This window comes from Musa acuminata, chromosome BXJ1-6, assembly GCF_036884655.1.
Source record: "Musa acuminata AAA Group cultivar baxijiao chromosome BXJ1-6, Cavendish_Baxijiao_AAA, whole genome shotgun sequence".
Taxonomy (NCBI): domain Eukaryota; kingdom Viridiplantae; phylum Streptophyta; class Magnoliopsida; order Zingiberales; family Musaceae; genus Musa; species Musa acuminata.
In genome coordinates, this window is record NC_088332.1 from 8595500 (window position 1) to 8615713 (window position 20214).

Consider the following 20214-nt stretch of genomic DNA (forward strand, 5'->3'; position numbering starts at 1 on the left):
TTTGGTAGGATACACGAATGAACGAATCACGATTGCAATCTAGCATGATATCATCTCGACGAGATATGCATACAGTAGTATAGCGCTTTCAATGTGACCGAAATCATCTAAACGTGACATGCATACAGTAGAATAGCGCTTTCGATGTAACCTCATCCGTGAGCGTATCGAAAGTATAAATTGCATGACTCTAATCCATATTAATTGACTCGGAGCCTTGCTAATCGCAAGATCAAACCGCGGTAGATAATGTGAGAAAATTGCACCCTTTATCTTGTCATCTTCAAATCTAATTAGTAATTGGCTTGGAGCTCAAAATGCTGGTTATTCCCTGTCGTGTTTATGCAAATTGCCATTGCCATTTCACCATTATTATTCATTTCAATTACTAATAAAATGTCATTATTCTATCGCTTGATCTACGAATACATTTGTTCGTCACCAACCCTTTTTCTCCTTGTTATGCTATCGATCGATGTCATCTTCATGAACAGATGTCATTTGAGGTGCTGTGCAGCTTAGGCCAAAAAAAAAAAAGAAGATAAAACCAGTTAAAACGGTGACAACATATGCCAAATCAAAGATCTCCGCCGTCAGAGAGACCCCAAAAAATAAGGCCTGCATAAAAAAAAAATTAAAGGTACAGTAAAAGTGAAAAAAAAAAAAGAGGGAGATAAAAAGGCAAGGCCTTAAAAAAAAGAAAAGAAAAGAAAGCTTTTCCTTTATATGATAAGATATTGGAAAGTAAACCGGAACCAGAAAACATCATCGATACCGTCGTCGTCGCGCGGATCGATCTCCACCGTCGGATCAGTAGTGGGACAGCCAAGAGACGAGCTCCGCCCCGATCCGGCGCTCGACGACGGCGCGCAGCTCGGGTGCGGCCAGCTGGGAGCGGCACAGAGGGCAGGAGAGATTCAGCTGGCGGAGCCAGCCGTCGAGGCACTCGCCGTGGAACACGTGGCGGCAGGGGAGCCGCCGGACGCGGTCGCCGTCCGCCAGGCTGCACAGGCACACCGCGCACTCCGGTCGCCGGTCCCCAACCTCCGACGGGCAGGAGAGGAAGGGGAACGGCCGGTTGGAGGCGAGGTGATCGGCGAGGACGACGAGGCCGGCGAGGCCGGATCCGATGGACGGCTCGATGTCGTGCTCGGCGTCGACGGGGGAGGACGAGAGGGGGAGGAGGCGGAGGAGTAAGGATCGGAGGTAGGCGATGGATGCTGCCCCAGCGGCGAGGAGGAGAAGCGGGAGGGAATCGCCGGAGACGTCGTGAAGATGGTTGGAGAGACCCATCTTCTCTTTAATTAAGAGAGAGAGAGAGAGAGAGAGAGAGTAAGGAATTTGAACGCCTGAAGGAAGAAGATTTATAGGGCCATTGTGGGGTCGGATATGCAAGAGGCGTTCATGTGATGGGTCCCATCATTGGTTGGGTAAATCGTTCCCTATCTAATATTTTATTTTATTTTATTTTTTAAACTCGATATATATTATTAAATATAAGAAAATAGATAAATAAGTTATGATTTTATGTATGGTGGATTAATGGTAAATGCTTATGCAGCGATAACACATTCTTAGCTTTTTTTAGTCAATAACATAAATTTCATTAATAAATGCCCACATAATGTTGTTTTATTTGGTGAAGTCGAAGTCCGTCAGAGCAATAATTCGGTGGGACTTTTTTCTTTGTCCAAACTGGTAAATCTCGAGTCAAATGTTTCCGTCACAAAGAAGGAACAGTATGTGACAACACACTCTAATTAGCTTCCTGTCAACGAATTGTACTATTCTGTTGTCATCCTCCATGGTGACTGGTAAATAGTCATGTCAACGCCATGGAATAATGATCTAATCGATCGACGAGAGGGAGGAATGGAGTGACGCATCTCCATCAAAGAATAATTACCGCGGCATATGACATCCACATGTTTTGTGAAGTCGATCGTGTTGTCAGCACAAGTGGACAATAGGTTATTACGATACGCCGAGATCTTCGGACCTAAAAAGCATGATTTGTCCTCGAAAGGGTTGATTACTGAGAACATGGAAAGTGCTCGTGAGATCGTCCGAATCTACCAACACGGCTTAAAGCTACTTTTATGCCTCCTCGTTCACATCTCCCTACTTGCCAACTTGCATCTCCATTTGACAACTTCCCCTCCGCCCTCTCTCTCTCTCTCTCTCTCTCTCTCTCTCTCTCTCTTCCTCTAACATAAAGGATGTGTCCCTCGTCTTTCTTTTTTGATCTCGAGACTAGGAGTGTCATGGTAAGCTTACTTCTTTTACCACATGGAGTGTTCATCAGCATGGATGACGACAGCGCATCGACCTTTAGAAACCCTAAACAAGCATCTTTGGCAGACAAAACTACATGCTTTGGCGACGTTTCCGTTGAGGTGCACTACTTGCCTACCGGATATGAGGTTTCACCTTGCACCGGAGAACAAAAAGGCACATGTTTTAGGCCCCATGACAACGCTAGACCAGCGAAGGGATGTCACGTTAGGTCTTGCAAATTGCACAAAGATCTGAATGCATCAGTTGCCGGTGCCCATCTTTATCACACGGCGTGAGTGCTCGAGTAAAGATTGCCGGCATCGGAATTTCTTCTTCCAGTGCCCTCATTCTCATTATCAAGCCACAACATGTTGTTGCATTTGTAATTCTCTTACCTTGAGTAGTACAATCACAGTCTTTCTCCAGTAGCTTACATCAGATTAGCAGAACAACTTTGGCAAATCATCAAGTTAATTACCTCAGGGGCTTTCTCTGAGTAGTGGATGTCGAAGCAGGAGCCCCTCTCCACAATAGTGCAGACAACTCCTGAGACTTTGGATCAATAAATTACACAGAATCAGTTCTAGTTCAATTATATAACCAGCAAAGGTATTAAGATAGCAAATGCAGATGGCAAATTCTATATATGATTTCAGAATCAATTTAATTGACGGTAGTTTAAGGTTAGTCTGATCATTTGATAGATAAACTTGACCAATCTAGTGAGTAAGCACTGTATATTGCGTAAACTTGATAACCTTATACTTTTGGCAATATTTGCAAGCCCCAAGGCAGATATGGATGTCTGCACACAACAATAAACCCTCCATAATCCAGGAAGATTAACAAAATAAAATTAACATCTGGTACAACAAAAATATCATGAAATACAAACAAATGAAAAGGAAGATGAAAAGCAATGACCTCGAGCTCTTCCAAGCCTCCATTTTCTGTATTACCCAGAGGACCTGCCAATTTGTGTCACAGCATCTTTGGCGTTAGAAGACTCCACACAGCAGCCACTCATAGGACCTCCAAAAGTAACGGGACCAGCTGAAGAAGCAACAGCCTTTGCTGATGATGCTTATTGGATAGAAAACTTTGATGATAGAATATCTATGTCATGGTATATTATCTTTCTTGGGTCTAATCTAATCAGTTAAAGTTCTAAGAAGCAAAAGATAATCGCACGATCTATAACTGAAGCTGAATATTGTGTCGTTGCTATCACTGATGCTGAACTCAATTGGGTTACGAATCTCCTCAAGGAACTTAACGTCAGCTCTACCCTTACTCCTGCAATATATTATGATAATGTTGGAGCTACCTACTTATGTGTCAATCCAGTGTCTACTCACCCATGAAACACATTGCCATCAATTTTCATTTCGCGCGAGATCAAGTTGTTAGACATCAACTTCGTGTCTCTCATGTACATACGGTTGATCAACTAACAGACTCTCTCACGAAGCCTCTCACCTGTAAACTATTTTTGTTGCATTGGTCCAAAATCAATATCCTTGACAGAAGCTCAATCTTGCGGGGGCATGATAACAGAGAGATTTCCCCAACTGCATAGCAGATGAGATTTTTCCAACTACACGAGAAAATTTCGTTGCTCGGTTGAGAAAAATCCTCTCTTTCAACATGTATAAATAGACATCATATCACACTAATTGAAATATATTTTTTTACCTTTTCTCTTCATTCTCTATTCTATCAAGAACAAAGTCTTTAGCATGTCACTTTTTATTCAACTAAAGTGGTAGGTAAGAATTAGGCTTACACCTACCTCTTGTCACACCTCTTTATGCAACCATTCAACTTGTTTTCAATAGTCAATTATGTTTTGTTTTGTGTTGCTTGTGATCTCAGTTATCTTATCTTTTTTTATACGATGATAATATATTACCCATATGTTTATCCCTCTAATATTTTCTTCTATGTGCATGTCCTTTGTGGATTGTAATAGGTTAAGGTGTACATCGACTCTTGCAAACAAAAATCACCAAGTTGCTACATATCTTAGGAAATCCCAACTAAAAACGTAAAAAAGTGATATATGAGTGGGTCAAGCAAACATCAAATTACCATGGTGGGTTAATATGGTAATATTAGCACTGTTATACAAGAGAAACAACAACCATAGATGATCATTCAAGAGAAAAATATGAGAACTCATGCACAAAATAGCAAAGTTCTCAAGTGGAGGGTGGCTTTTGTAAGGAGTTTTGCTATATAGAAGAGGCCAAACCTAATGGGTAGTCTGAATGACACTGAAGCACCGAAGGAAGAGTGATCAAGTTGGTGGAATATTATAGAAGGCCAAACCTAAAGTTAATGAAATTTTATAGAAGCGAGTAGTGGCAAAGTCCATGCAAAAAGGTTTGGAATATTGACATGATTATCTAGAAATCTAAATCAAAAGTTAAGAAGGACTTGAAGAAAAAAAGCACCCCAATAGGATATGAATCTAGAAGAAACATTCTAAAGTTCGACAAATGTTTTTTTTGAAAGGTGGACATTATCTAACGATGGAATTCTCGCAACAAAAAGAAGTGCTCAATACTCTTATGACTTCTTTCTAGTCGAAGACATGTATAGTAAAAGCAAAATCTCTCAACTCGACAAGGTCATGTCTAAGTAGCAATTACTTGTCACCGAGAACTTGCATGGAAGTTGAGCATTTGTTGAATATATTATGAGACGAAGTTTGATAGAAATCTTAGTAAAAGCCAAATAAGAAGACTTAACTCTTCAAGCTCATATTTGTCGAAATTGAGTCCTAATTAAGAATCATCGGAACGATCTCACCTTAGGATAGTGCCATAATTGAATACATTGTGAGATCAAATAGAAGAGCAGTTGAAGACACCGACGAAAGAGGCAAGGGCATAGTGAGGTTTCTACGCTTGAGTTGAGTTAGTTTGGTTGCAACTTGATTAGGAGTTTGAGACTGAGCTTGCATTGGATTTGAATTGAACTTTGACTAAGCTAAACTAGATTTTGATTGAAACTCGATATAAGCTGAACTGTAGTGAGACTTGAGCGACGTTCAATCTGGTCCTTGAGCTGGATTCAGGCTTGAGTTGGATTAGGATCGATTTAGTGTTGGATTTGAACTCTAATTGAGCCAAATTAGAGTTCAGCTCTAACTTAGGCTAGATCATCTTGGATCACATGAAGTATCCTTTGACTATAATGCGATAAAATCTAGCTATAAAGCACTATTAAAACAAAACACAGTCAAAGTTGTAAGATATTGATTACAAATAACTTGAAGTCAACGCATCCAAATACATAGTGGATGAGGTAGTCAAAGAACCTACCAAACCATCCATCATATTCTGATACTATGCATGCCAAAACAAGATGAGGGTCCATTGATATAGGGTTCTAACAAATAAGCTACTTAATGACACATCATGCCCATTTGTATACTTCGTCCACTCGGCTCAACGATTAAATTATCATCCCATAGAGATGCTGACCAATTATCAATGTGGACAGTGATATTGCTGGAAGGGTTGTCTATTCAACTAGAGCAAGAGCTAGCAACCCCCAACATTAACATGAACCATTACTCTACATAACAATTCCCGACACTAATCTATATCTTGATCTAATGATCACCTTTGCATATTATAAAAGTTCACATGATTTGACAAATAGATGCTCTCTTAGTTTCCTTAACCATTTGAATTAAATTTTATATGATCATCCATCAAATCCTTCATCTACCCAACACCTCAACTTACAACGTGAATCTAGATTGGATTTGAATTGTCACGATGTATCAAAGAACCACAATCTAATTTATTAGATTATAAACCAAATCTTTTTGTATTAAATAAATCATGTGGACCAAATTCATTAAGGTGGGGAGGAAAATTAAAAATTCCATAATTTGCACATTATCATATGAGTGTAATTTATTTCCTAATAGGTTCATCCAAAAATGAAATTTTATTTTGCCAACCACTAAGACTATTTCCTTTATTGAATGGGTAATTATGGAATAATATAATTATTTAATTAAATATTAATAGGAAAATAAAAATTAGGATTTCTACTTTAATTGAATCATTTTGTATATTAATGGTGGAGTCCCCTATTCATTCTATTGATGTTGAGAGGAGCACAAAGATAAGAAGGATCGAGGAAGAACAACAATGTCGGAAAGGTATGTCCTTCATTATTTCTTTAATTTTTATTTAGGTTTAAAATATTTAGGATATTATTCAATACTAGATTTAAAAAAAAAAATTGATGTAAAATTTAGAATTTATAATGTTATTAAATTACCACGAAATTTTCAGAGTTTTAGATATTATTTAATATTTTATTATTGAAAAAAGAGATACATGATGTACATTTTAAGATTTAAAATGTTGTAAAATTATGTTAAATTCTTTATGAGCCTTGTATGTTATTTAATGGTAGATTTACAAAAAATTGAGATTCATAATACAAAACTTAGAATTCAGAATGTTTTTAAATCACCTTCCGTTTGTTATGAATTTGAAATATTATTTAATGGTAGATCTTCAAAAATATTGAGATGCATGATGTAAATTTAAGAATTTTCAATGTTATCGTATTACTATGTATTCTTTATGAATTTTGGATATTTTTAGTGATGGATTTTCTAAAAAAATTGAAATGTAAATGATAAGTTATTCTAAAATCCTAGACAAACTCATATTATCACTAACCTTAAATTGGACCAAATTAACAGTGTATGAGACTAAAGCTCTAATCCTTATATAACCCAAATTTTAAATATTTTTTATTATAAAATAACTTCGTCTCAATTTAAACAAAGCATGAGGGGTACTCCATGCAAAAAAACAAGTGATCTATATTTTTTTTATTATAAGATACCTTCATTCCAATTTAAATAAAACATGAGAGATACTCCATGTAAACCAAGCAATCGACATGAACTCAGGCATAAGCTATGTAATATACCCCACTCCTTATATCCTCTCTCTCCTTTACATCTTCGTCTCAGTTTTGCTTAATTTTCACATGACTTGATAATAAAATAATATCATATATTTCGCTTTCTCGTAAAACTCATATATGTCTATCAAAGATATGGTTTCTTTTCTATCTTCCTCTCGACTACACTAGATTATATTTATTTTTTATTTTCTTAATATATGATGTTGTGATGTAATTATTTTGCAATAGACATATGATGGTAAACAACAAAGAACTAACGGAGAAGGAGGAGAATATGGCCAAGCATGTCATCAAGTATATTCCCATCGATATCATCCGGTCAGTGTTAAAGCATTTGAACCCCAAGGATATTATTCGCTTGAGAACTATATGCAAGGAGTGGTGGGCCATAGCTCCACGATATGACCCAACCATGAGCAAAATCCCATGGATATTAGGCAACGCAAAAGGCAACGATTATTGGAATGTACACAATATGATAAACAAGGACATGTCGTTCAAAATCAAACTTGATTATAAACCCGAAAAATACAAGATTCATGGTAGCTCACATGGATGGCTAGTTCTGGAGCTTGACAGGATCTTTCTGTATAATCCCTTCTCTAAAGTACAGGTAGACCTCCCAGCACATGAGCACGGACGATTTGTAAAGTTCATTTACATGTCATCACCTCCAACAAATCATGATTGCACCATCATCTTTTATTTACATGAGTTCTCTCATCTCTATTTTTGGAGGCTGGGAGATAAATCATGGACCAAAGAGAATGATATATATGCCTCCTCTTATACGAAAATCCTCAGATTCCAAGAGCAATTCTATGCTTTAAATGATAAAATGCATTTAGTGTGCTTCCAAGTTTGTCCATTTCGGGTCGGAGATTTGGATGTGCCACCGCCGACAGACACAGACATTTTCAATAAATATATCTATTTAGCTGAATGTTGTGGGGATATGTTTTTAGTTAACTGCTTATGGTTAGATCATGAAGTTCATCTATTTCAATTTGATATGAAGAATAAGAGTTGGATGAAGAAGATGAGTTTGGATGATCGAGCATTATTCATGATTAATGACAAGTATAGTAATTACTGTCTCTTAGTCTCCACTCTCGAGACAAGATGTTGTCCTAACTGCATATATGTAATTAAGTGGATCCACGGAAGACCACATGTTTTCAAGAAAGAAAATCACACCATGAGAAGAGTGATCGAATCAAAAGATTGTTTTACATACTGCTGCTGGATCACTCCAAGTTTTAGTTGAAACAAGAAACAACAACGACTATTATACTAGTTAGTCATGGAGGTAAAACATATATTAGAGTTTTATGTCATGGATGTGATTGATGATTAATTTATGTTTCATTATATGAGCTTTTGTTTTGTTGTATAAACCAACTTTTGATACTTGTGTGCAAAAAGATATGAAGGCCGGTGGTGAAGACTAATGATCATTTATTAATCATATCAAAATTTTTGAATCTACGAAGAATAATGTAAATGATTACTTCATAGAGTAATCCCGAATTTGATAAATCACATAAATCATCTTAGTCGAAGCACCTCAAGTTTCTAATTTATCATAAAGATTAATTCTAACATTCTCTCAAGGAGTTAGTCATATATGTCACAATCACATGAGTGATAACACGTAATACGTCGCACAATCTTTTTTGTGTATTATTATTATTATTATTATTATTATTATTATTATTATTATTATTATTATTATTATTATTATATTTTATATTTTATATTACCTGTACATATATTATGATATTCATGTATCTATACAATGGGAATCGGATCGTGATGAGATCACGATAATGAGACCCTAAATAATCACATGTTACTCGAAAGGGATATTGAGATAACCGAATATATTAGTATGTTGTATACTAATCCGAGACGACTAGTCTCATAGCTATTCATATTGGGATACTAAAGATACAGTATGGGTGCTCATTAAAGAATGAGTTCACTTATTAATCCGCTCACAAAATGCTAGATGGTTAATGATATTTTATTGTCAGACAATGATTTCGATGTCATAGTTGTATATCTAATCTTTAGACTTGAGATACTAAGGATGTTCTACATAAGTACTCCACTTTTTGATACCAAATTTATAGGTTTGAAAGTTTTAGATTAAGCATAACTGATCCTCGAAGAAGACTTGACTCGTCAAGCACAAGTTTTTTAGAATTGAGTACTAAATAAGAATTATCGATTTCACCTTGGATAGTACGATAATTGAATACATTGTGAGATCAAATAGATGAGTAGTTGACGAGAATGACTCTAGTGAGACTTGAGCTACATTTAGCTGAGTTAGTTTGGATTAGGATCGATTTGGTGTTGGACTTGAACTCTAATTGAGCCAAATTGGGGTTCAGCTTTAACTTTGGCTGGATCATCTTGGATCACATGAAGCATTCTTTCACCACAACGCGATAAAATCTAACTATAAAGCACTGTTAAAAAACAACACAGTCAAAGTTGTAAGACATTGATTGCAAATAACTTGAAGTCAACACATCCAAATACACAGCGGATGAGGTGGTTAAAGAACCTACCAAACTAGCCATCATGTTCTGATACTGTACATGACAAAACATGATGAGGATCTATTGATATACGGTTCTAACACAAGCTATTCAATGACACATCATGCCCATTTGTATAATTCATCCAACCGACTCAATGATCAAATCATCATCCCATAGAGATGATGACCAATTGCCAATGTGGACAGTGATATTGCTGGTAGATTTGTCTATTCAACTCGAGCAAGAGCTAGCACCCCCACAACATCAACATGAATCATTACATCCGATGATTTGAGATATAATTTTCTGGCTCGATGATAGGTGGATAATTTACATAATAATTCCAGACACTAATCTATATCTTGATATAGTGGTCACCTTTGCATACTATAAAATTTCACATGATTTGGCAAATAAATGCTATCTTAGTTTCACAAACCATTTGAATTAAATTTATAAGCATGCCCTCGATATAATTTTTACAGGTTTATCTATCAAATCCTTCGTCTTCCCAAGATCCCAATCGACAGAGTAAAGCCGAGTTGGATTTGAGTCGCCATCGTATTTCGAAGAACCACAATCTAACTTGTTAGAGTATAATCCAAATCTTTTTCTATTAAACAAATCATGTGGACCAAATTCATTATGATGGGGAGGAAAATTAAAAATTCCTTAATTTGTACATTATCATATGAGTTTAATTTATTTCCTAATGGGTTCATCCAAAAATAATGTTTTATTTTTCCAACCACTAAGACTATTTCCTTTATTGAATGGTTAATTACGGAATAATATAATTATTTAATTAATTATTAATAGGAAAACAAAAATTAGGCTTTCTACTTTAATTGAATCATTTTGTATATAAGCATGACGGAGTCCCCTATTCATTTTATTGATGTCGAGAGGAGCACAAAGATAATAAGGATCGAGGAAGAACAACAATGGTCAGAGAGGGACTTCCTCCATTATTTCTCTGATTTAGGTAGAAAGTATTTTGGATATTATTCGATACTATATTTTTCTAAAAAATTATGTAAAATTTATAATTTATAATGTTATTAAATTACCATGAATTTTTTAGGAGTTTTAGATATTATTTAATGTTATATTATTGAAAAAGGAGATACATGATGTAAATTTTAAGATTTAAAATGTTGTAAAATTATGTTAAATTCTTTATGAACTTTGTATGTTATTTAATGGTAGATTTAAAAAAAAAATTGAGATTCATGATACAAAACATAGAATTCGGAATGTTTTTAAATTACCTTCGATTTGTTATGAATTTGAGATATTATTTAATGGTTGATCTTCAAAAATATTGAGATGCATGATGTAAATTTAAGAAGTTTCAATGTTATCATATTACTATGTATTCTTTATGAATTTTAGATATTTTTAGTGATAGATTTTCTAAAAAAAATTAAAATGTAAATGATAAAATTTGCAATGGTATTGAAGCACCTAAAATTTTTAATTGTGTAAATCATAATAAAACAATTTCATGAATTTGATACCTTATATTGATTGATTATTTTAGACTAAATTAAGTAATTTGAAGCTTGTCAAATACTTTTTAAAGTTTATGTCGTATTAGATTAAATATAATTGCTTATCATTTTCAAAATAATTTTATTATGAAATATATGACAAAATTCTAGCCTCTCATGATAACAAAAAATTTTGGATGAATGGGATTAATAGGCCATTGTCAAATATAGTCCGACTTAATTTAGTCTCTGGTTTGACATGGACAAGATTCGCATGGAGTCAGGTCAGTCGATTAGGGTGCGCCAAATATAACTTTAGTCGAAGTCGAACCCGCCATGATCGAATAAACTTAAACTTGTCTCAACTCCAACCTTATGCCTCAAGCGGAAGCCTCCATCTCAACCTAACGCATGCGACTCAGCCAAACCCTATGCAATTGAATTTAATCGAACTACTTTAATCGATTCAGATCAGTCCAAAGAGATTTTTGATCTATTCCTACTAATTGAGGCTATTCATTGGTGGCTGATTTGGACTGGCCTCGGGTAATTCAAATCAATTTGATCTGGACCCGATTCAACGTGACTTCGTCTCAACATTAGATTGGTACCTTCCAAATGAGTTCATCTATAGTTTAGGTCAAAAATAGGATATAGTGGCTTTGGTACCTTCCAACAATAAATCTTTTGATTTAATGATTTAAAAAAGTTCTTATTTGATGTTAGAATTTTCAAAACTATTAATGAATTTTGAGTCTAATTAGTAATTGGGATTAAATCAATGGTATGATGATGATAGTTGTTAATATTATTTTTCTACCTAATAAGATAGTTTATTTTGGGATTATTAGATCTTAGATATGACAGTTAGTTAGTTCATTATTCTTGAAAGAAATATATTCTCAAGGATACTACTCTATCTTTTATTGGGACCAAGATATGATCTCTAAATAACATTTGTTATTATATTTGTTATTAGAAAATATAACATTTGTTATTAGATATACTACTCTAAATATAAGATCTTTATATTTGTTATTAGAAAATATATTATCAACTTTTATGGTTAGTGGTAATGAATATCACATGATTTGACATTGATTTGATATTTGTCTTGAGATTATATCATGATTTCTCATTTAAGTCTTATAAAGTTAATTATGGAGATTTATATTTAGGAGATTCTTACTTTCGTATGACTGTTGGTATGTTTTGATTTTATATTTATTTTTAAAGCAATGTCTTAACTATATTAGATGTGTATCGATAAGATCTTTATTACTAGGTAAGATTGCTAAAAATTTCTAGCTTATTGACTCTTAGTTTATGTTGATAAAGCTTGTTTTATTTTCCTTTATGAAACACAATTGTTTTGAAAAATAAAAATAAAAATATTTACTAGTTTAGCTGGTATGAACTTTGACAAGTTATTGTAAAATCCTAGACCAACTCGCGTTATCACTTACCTTAAATTGGATCAAATCTAAAAGTGTATGAGATTAAAGCTCTGATCGTTGTGTAACCCAAATTTTAAATATTTTTTATTATGAAATAACTTCGTTCCAATTTAAGCAAAGTAGGAGAGGTACTCATGAAAAAAAGTGATCGACATGAACTCAAGCATAAATATTTTTTTATTATAAGATACATTTCCAATTTAAACAAAACATGAGAGATACTCCATGCAAACCAAGTAATCCACATTAACTCAAGCATAATCTATGTAAAATACCCCACTCCTTATATCCTCTCTCCTTTACATATTCCTCTCGGTTTTGCTTAATTTTTACATGACATGACAATAAAATAGCATCATATGGTTTGATTTCTCGTAAAACTCATATATGCTTTCTTTTCTATCTTCCTCTCCCTCTCGACTACACTAGATTAGACTTATTTTTAATTTTCTTAATATATGAGGTTGTGATGTAATTATTCTGTAACAGACTATGACCGTGAACAACAAAAAAACTAATGGAGAAGGAGAAGAATATGGTCAAAAATGTCATCAAGTATATTCCCATCGATATTATCGAGTCAGTGTTAATGCATTTGAACCCTAAAGATATTATTCGCTTGAGAACCGTATGCAAGAAGTGGTGGGCCATATCTCCACGATATGACCCAACCTTGAGCAAAATCCCGTGGATATTAAGCATCAGGCATGGTAATGATTATTGGAATGTACACAACATGGTAAACGAGGACATGTCGTTCAAGATCAAACTTGATTATAAACTTGAAATATACAAGATTCATGGTAGCTCACATGGATGGCTAGTTCTGGAACTCGATAGGATCGTTTTATATAATCCATTCTCTCGAGTACGGTTGGACCTCCCAGCACATGAGTACCAAGGAAATATAAGATTCATTTACATGTCATCACCTCCAACAAATCATGATTGCATCATCATCTTTTGTTTATGTGAGTACTCTCATCTCTATTTTTGGAGGTTGGGAGATAAATCATGGACCAAAGAGAATGATATATATGCCTCCTCTTATGGGAAAATCATCAAATTCCAAGGGCAATTCTATGCTTTAAATGATAAAAGGCATTTAGTGTGCTTCCAAGTTTGTCCATTTCGGCTTGGGGATTTGGATATGCCACTACCCACAGACATAGATATTTTCAATGATGACATCTATTTAGCTGAAAGTTGTGGGGATATGTTCTTGGTTAACTGCTTATGGATGGATAATGAAGTTCATCTATTTCAATTTGATATGAAGAATAAGAGTTGGACGAAGAAGATGAGTTTAGATGATCAAGCATTATTCATGACTGATATCAGATATAGTAATTACTATCTCTTAATCTCTACTCTCGAGACAAGATGTCGTCCTAATTGTATATATGTAATTCGATGGACCTGGAGAGGACCATATGTTTATATGAAAGAAAATCATACCATCAGCAGAATGGTCAAATCAGAAGATTGTTTTAGATATTGCTGCTGGATCACTCCGAGTTTCAGTTAAAACAAGAACAATACTATTATACTTGTTAATCATGGAGGTAAAACTTATATCAGAGTTTCTCTATCGTTTAAAGTAAAACCATAATTTAGAGTAATTAGTGGACTTTTATGTCATGGATGTGATTGATGATTCATTTATATTTCATTTTATGAGTTTTTTTTTTTGTTGCATAAAGCAATTAGTGAACTTCTTATTACAAAAAGATATGAAGACCGGTGGTGAAGCTTAATGGTCATTTATTAATCTAATTAAATTTTTTGAATCTACGAAGACTAATGTAAATGATTACTTCGTAGAGTAATCCCAAAATTGACAAATTGCATAAATCATCTTAGTCTAAGCACCTCAAGTTTCTAATTTATTATAGAGATTAATTCTAATATTCTCTCGTATTAGAGGAGCAAGCTGTTAGTCATATGTGCCCTATAAGCCAATCACATAAGTGATAACACGTAATACGCCGCACAATATTTTTTAGTATTATTATTATTGATATTTTTTTATTTTATATTAATTATTACATATATTGTGATGTCCATGGATCTATACAATGAGACTCGGATCGTGACGAGATTATGATAATGAGACCGATTTATCTTTAAATAAAGACCCTAAATAATCCTGATCATATGTTACTTGAAAGGGACATCGAGATAATCGAATAGACTAGTGTATTGTATACTCGTTTATATAGTTGAGGTAACTAGTCTCATAGCTGCTATTATGAGTATACTAGGAATACAGCGTAGGTGTTCATTAGAGAATGAGTTCACTGATTAATTCGCTCACAGAATGCTGGATGATTGATGATATCTCATTGTCAAACTATGATTCTATTATTATAGTTGTGTATCTGACCCTTAGACTTGAGACACTAAGGATGTCATGTATGAGTACTCAACTCTTAGATACCAGACTTGTCAGTTTGAAAGTTTTAGATCTAACACAGTTGGTCATCGAGAGTGACAACCAACTTTATAAGGGTAATTGAGTATCGATAGAGGATTATCCGCTATCAGTGTCAGAATATCTTATGTATTTTTGCTCAAGCAAATCCCTAACCAGAGTCATTTAGATTAAGAGATAAAAAGTTTTCTTAGAAAATTTGATTAAAGCGAGACTCGAGTAGATTTCGGGTCTGACAATATTATGCCGATATATAGTCTATTTGTCCTTCTAATATTTCTTTTCTACGTAGGTTACTATATGCCTTACCAAATCCCAAATACAGGTTAACGTGGTAATACTAGCACTGATATACAAGAGAAGCAACAGTGATACATAATCGTTCAAGTGAAATAGATGAGAACTGATGCAGATACTAGTAAAGTTCTTAAGTGGAGAGTAGATTTTGTAATGATGAACCTATAGAGCAAAAGTTCTGCCATATAGAAGAAGCCAAACCTCAGAACAACCTCAGGAAGAGTGATCAAGTTAGTGCTGTAGCTTGATATTGTCAACTAAAAGTTACTGAAATTTTATAGAAGTGAGTATAGGCAAAGTCCATGCAAGAAGGCTCGGAATCCGGACATGATTATCTAGAAATCCAAATCAAAAGATGAGAAGGATTTAAAGAAAAAAAGTGTCCCAATAGGATATAAATCTAGAAGGAATATTCTGAAGTCCGACAAGTGTCTTTTGAAAGGTGGACATTATCCAGAATTTTCATGACAAAAAGAAGTGCTCAATGCTCTTATGATTTCTTTTTTATTGAAGAAATATATAGCAAAAACAAAATCTTCTAACTTGAGAAGGTCATGTCCAATTAGTAATTACTTATCACAAGAACTCGCATAGAAGCTGAGCATTTGTTAAATATATTATAAGATGAAATTTGTGAGAGATCTTAGCAAAGGCCAAATAAGAAGACTTACTCTTCAAGCACAAGTTTATTAGAATTGAGTACTAACTAAGAATCATCTATTTCACCTTCGGATAGTGCGATAATTGAATACACGAGATCAAATGGATGAGTAATTGAAGGCAATGACGAAAAAACAAAGGCATAGCGAGGTTTCTACACTTAGCTGAGTTGGTTTGGTTGCAACTTGATCAGGAGCTTGAGATTGAGCTTGCATTAGGTTTGGCCAGATTAGATCTGAATTGAACTTTGGCTTGAATTTTGATTAAGCTAAATTGAACTTTGATCGAAACTCGATATAAGCTAAACTCTAGTGAGACTTGAGCTACATTCAATCTGGTCCTTGAGCTGGATTCAAGCTTGAGTTGGTTTGGATTAGGATCGATTTGGTGTTGGACTTGAACTCTAATTGAGCCAAATTGGGGTTCAGCTTCAACTTTGGCTGGATCATCTTGGATCACATGAAGCATTCTTTCACCATAACACGATAAAATCTAACTATAAAGCACTGATAAAAAACAACACAGTCAAAGTTGTAAGACATTGATTGCAAATAACTTGAAGTCAACACATCCAAATACATAGTGGGTGAGGTAGTCAAAGAACCTACCAAACCAGCCATCATGTTCTGATACTGTACATGGCAAAACATGATGAGGGTCTATTGATATAGGGTTCTAACACAATCTATTTAATGACACATCATGCCCATTTTTATACTTCGTCCACCCGACTCAACGATCAAATCATCATCGCATAGAGATGATAGGGTTCATGCGCATTTTTATACTTCGTCACCTCGTCAAGCGCTGCCACAAGCCCGATTGCAAGAAGTTCTCAAAGGTGGCGGTCCATACAATAATAGGGTTCATGGTGATGGAATTCGTGGAAGGTCAGGTACATAAGGTATACCTCGCTCTAACAAGAATAGGCTGCGGTCGTCCAAGGCTGTGACAAGTCTAAAGGAAGGGAGATCAGAGAAAAGGAGAGTAGAGCTTGCTAAGGCAAGAATTGCTGATGATAACAAATGAAATTCTGTATTGTTTATCTGTCAAACAATTAATACGAGGAAAAGAATCTCATTTCTGGAAGCGCCCCGTCACCGAATCCTCTGCTCCAAAATCATTAGCAACCTCTGTCTTCAACTCCGGAATCATTCTATTAGACCGGTTGAAGATTGATCAGTCTGCTCTCACCGAAGAATCTTTCCCATCACAAAAAATCCTCTCCTTCATCATGTATAAATAAACATTATATGATACTAATTGAAGTGTACTTTTTACCTTTATATCTTTCTCTTCGTTTCATTTTATTATAGTATCAGTGTAGTGAGAAAAGTGAAATTTCGCCCCTTCTTCCTACCGGTGATCGATCGACCATCGCCACTGCAGTCACATTCCCGAGCGAGACTTCGCGGCCAACAATCACGTCTTCCTCACCACAACAGTCTTTGATGATGATCTGGTGTCCACCATAGTCATTAAAATATAATTGAGAAAATCTCTCTGTTATGATATGTAATCTTAAAAAACAATGTCAATGTCAAAATAATTAAAACAATTGGATCTATAGATTTCTAATAGTCGAATTATAGATCCATCTGGATTTTGTGTATAACCATTCTTAGCATTCTACTCTAACAAGCATCAATCTTCACACTCAATTGCAATTATTAGAAGACAGGTATAATTCTAGCTAAATTTTCCATCATGAAGCTAACAATACAATCATAATAAAGGTTAGTTTATTGCAGCTTATGGTCCAAGTTTCATGTAGCTAATTTATGACAACGATATGTATTATTATCTGCATTAAAATGATGAACTTGTGTCGTTTTCTTAAAATATTTAACTTTAAATTAATAAATAAGAGTATCTTCTTCGTTTAAAATTCCATGTCCTCATCATGATTCAGATATAAATCTTAGTATAGTATATTAAGATTTCATGTCCTCGTCAAGATTCAGATATACTATAATATATTGTGACCCATGTTATAATGTGCATGATACAATCCGGTAAGTCATTATCTTCACAGAAAAAAGAATATCATTTATAGAATTACTTAAAAATCTTGTGGTTAACATGCCTTAATGTGCCAATATTATCATTGCTTAATCTTTCATAAAATAAAATGTTACATTTGGAATTTTGTTAAGCCAATTCTAAGAAACACGAAAGATAAAAGAATCAATTAGTTTACAAGGCTATAACAGCCGTGCTGAATAATTATGTGTTCAAATGACAAAGAAATCATAAAAATAAATTAGATCTCCAAATGGTGTTATCATTTGTTGTCTTTAAGCAATACATATTCTCGGATTAAGATGATGCTTTCATTCTTCTCTCTCTCTCTCTTTTTCTTTTGGCAATTGAGACAACGTCAAAAATAATGTTCGAACTTTCTAGGAATTGGACAAATAGATTTCTGATGTCAAGTCAAATTATAGATCCTACATAGAATTAAGTTCAAATCCCCCATAAATAAGCATCAGTTTTCTCTTGTCAGTGGTCGTAATTAATAGGTGAAAGATAGTTCGTGCAAAATAATCAATCACAATGTCACGCATTAATATCCTGACTTGATGTGATAAGATATTTAATCTATTTAATTTAATGAGCTTGAATCATTGGTTCAAGAATACTAATTTTTAAATTATAAAATAGCTAACTAAATCAAATTAACTAATTTTAAATTAATAAATCAAAATCGATTCCGAGCGCATCCCAACTGGTCACATTGACCCAAAAAGAGGGAAGTCGAACGAACACAAAAGCTTGGTAAAAACTTGGGTAGGGGCCGCGCGTGCGCGTACCCCCCTGCCACAAATTATGACGTCCACTCTCCCACTTGGGGAGATGGTAAGCCAATGCTCCTCCAACGTGCAATGGAGGCCATTGGCTTAGGCCATGAGCCTTGTTGATCGCCCATAGACCCCGTCCAGGTAAGTATGTTACAATCGTAGCACGAATCTTCTTTTAAGCATCTCTGCGGTCTCGCCACCCTCAGATTCCTCGATGTGGGATTAAACCCCTCGTGTGAACGAAGCGTTGATTAATTGTGATATAGTATCCATTGCTAAATATTCCAATCACAAGTGAGACGATAAATTTGTCAGTAGTCTTCTGGTTTTTTATGCTTGAATAGTTTGGATGATCAAGTTACCGTGGAGATGATAATGATATTGCCAATTAACTATCCTACTATACTAGAAAAGACAAACTCATCCATGTCTTATGGTTGCATATCAGTGTAAAAAGAATGCATCCAGCGTAGTAGTCTTGAATCAAAAACCTCCAAACCCGAAGGTGGATTGCGATACTCAAGAGCACAAATTAAGTATCTATCTTATGGATGAACTTTTGAGAAACATAGATGGGCACTTTGTTAGGCTCGGAACAGTGGAGAATGTGTAACGCCGCAATGTAATTCCAGTCATGCCATGGATCATTTCCCCTGTATGTAGTAACACTGAGCACTAAACTTCACATTCCTGCCATCTAGTATGGATATTTCCTTTGCTACCTCGACATCTGTTAGATTGATTCTTTTAAATGCAATAAAGCCGAACCAAATTCTTGTTTATTCTTCATGGAACCAAATACTAATAACATACAACATTTGGCAGTCGCTCACCTGTGCTCTCTGTCTTCGAACATGAAAAATGGAAAGCTCATCGTTATTGGCATACAAAATAAACATTATTTTCCTATCAAGTTCATCCACCCTAAGTATGCAACACTAAGTCCATTCGCAGCATTACATCTTTCGGGTTTATTAAAGGTGTTTATTTATTAGACGGTACCTAAATATATTTAATATGTATTTATTCTTCACAAAAGTTAGCACAATATAGCGGACAGCTCGGATATTTGAGATGCCTGACTTAGGGCTACAAAGCTATATTTATTTGTGTGGCTTGAACGCATCACGCATGAGGTAACGGCTCATTCGACCACAATAGCATTTCCACAACTGACAGCAACAAATGAGAAGCTAATTGACGGGATGTATCAAACAAATAAGACAACACGCTGCCCATCTAACAAACAGTTACATGACCGACTTCCTGAAAACT

At 34.8% G+C, this 20214-nt stretch overlaps 1 protein-coding gene and 1 non-coding gene across 3 annotated transcripts; both read right to left on the reverse strand.

Annotated features, from left to right (window-relative positions):
- Window positions 1-339: 339 nt before the first annotated feature.
- LOC103987379 (E3 ubiquitin-protein ligase RHA2A-like) lies at window positions 340-1332 on the reverse strand. Of its 2 annotated transcripts, none has more exons than XM_009405669.3 (2): window positions 776-1332; window positions 340-517 (listed from the first exon to the last, which is right to left on the reverse strand). In XM_009405669.3, exon 1 carries the CDS (start codon window positions 1291-1293, stop codon window positions 811-813), a length of 483 nt encoding a protein of 160 aa, XP_009403944.2. In that variant the 5' UTR covers window positions 1294-1332; the 3' UTR covers window positions 340-517; window positions 776-810. The 2 variants fall into 2 exon arrangements, with proteins under 2 accessions (XP_009403944.2, XP_009403945.2); XM_009405670.3 differs by having other exon boundaries at window positions 340-618.
- A 17597-nt stretch (window positions 1333-18929) lies between these two features.
- On the reverse strand, window positions 18930-19088 carry LOC135677969 (U1 spliceosomal RNA). The gene has a single exon (XR_010514798.1). It is a non-coding gene; the product is annotated as a U1 spliceosomal RNA (small nuclear RNA).
- Between the last annotated feature and the right edge of the window lie 1126 nt (window positions 19089-20214).

Excerpts from the sequence above, each read along its gene's own strand:
- LOC103987379 (XM_009405669.3), bottom strand. The coding sequence starts at position 1,293 with ATGGGTCTCTCCAACCATCTTCACGACGTCTCCGGCGATTCCCTCCCG.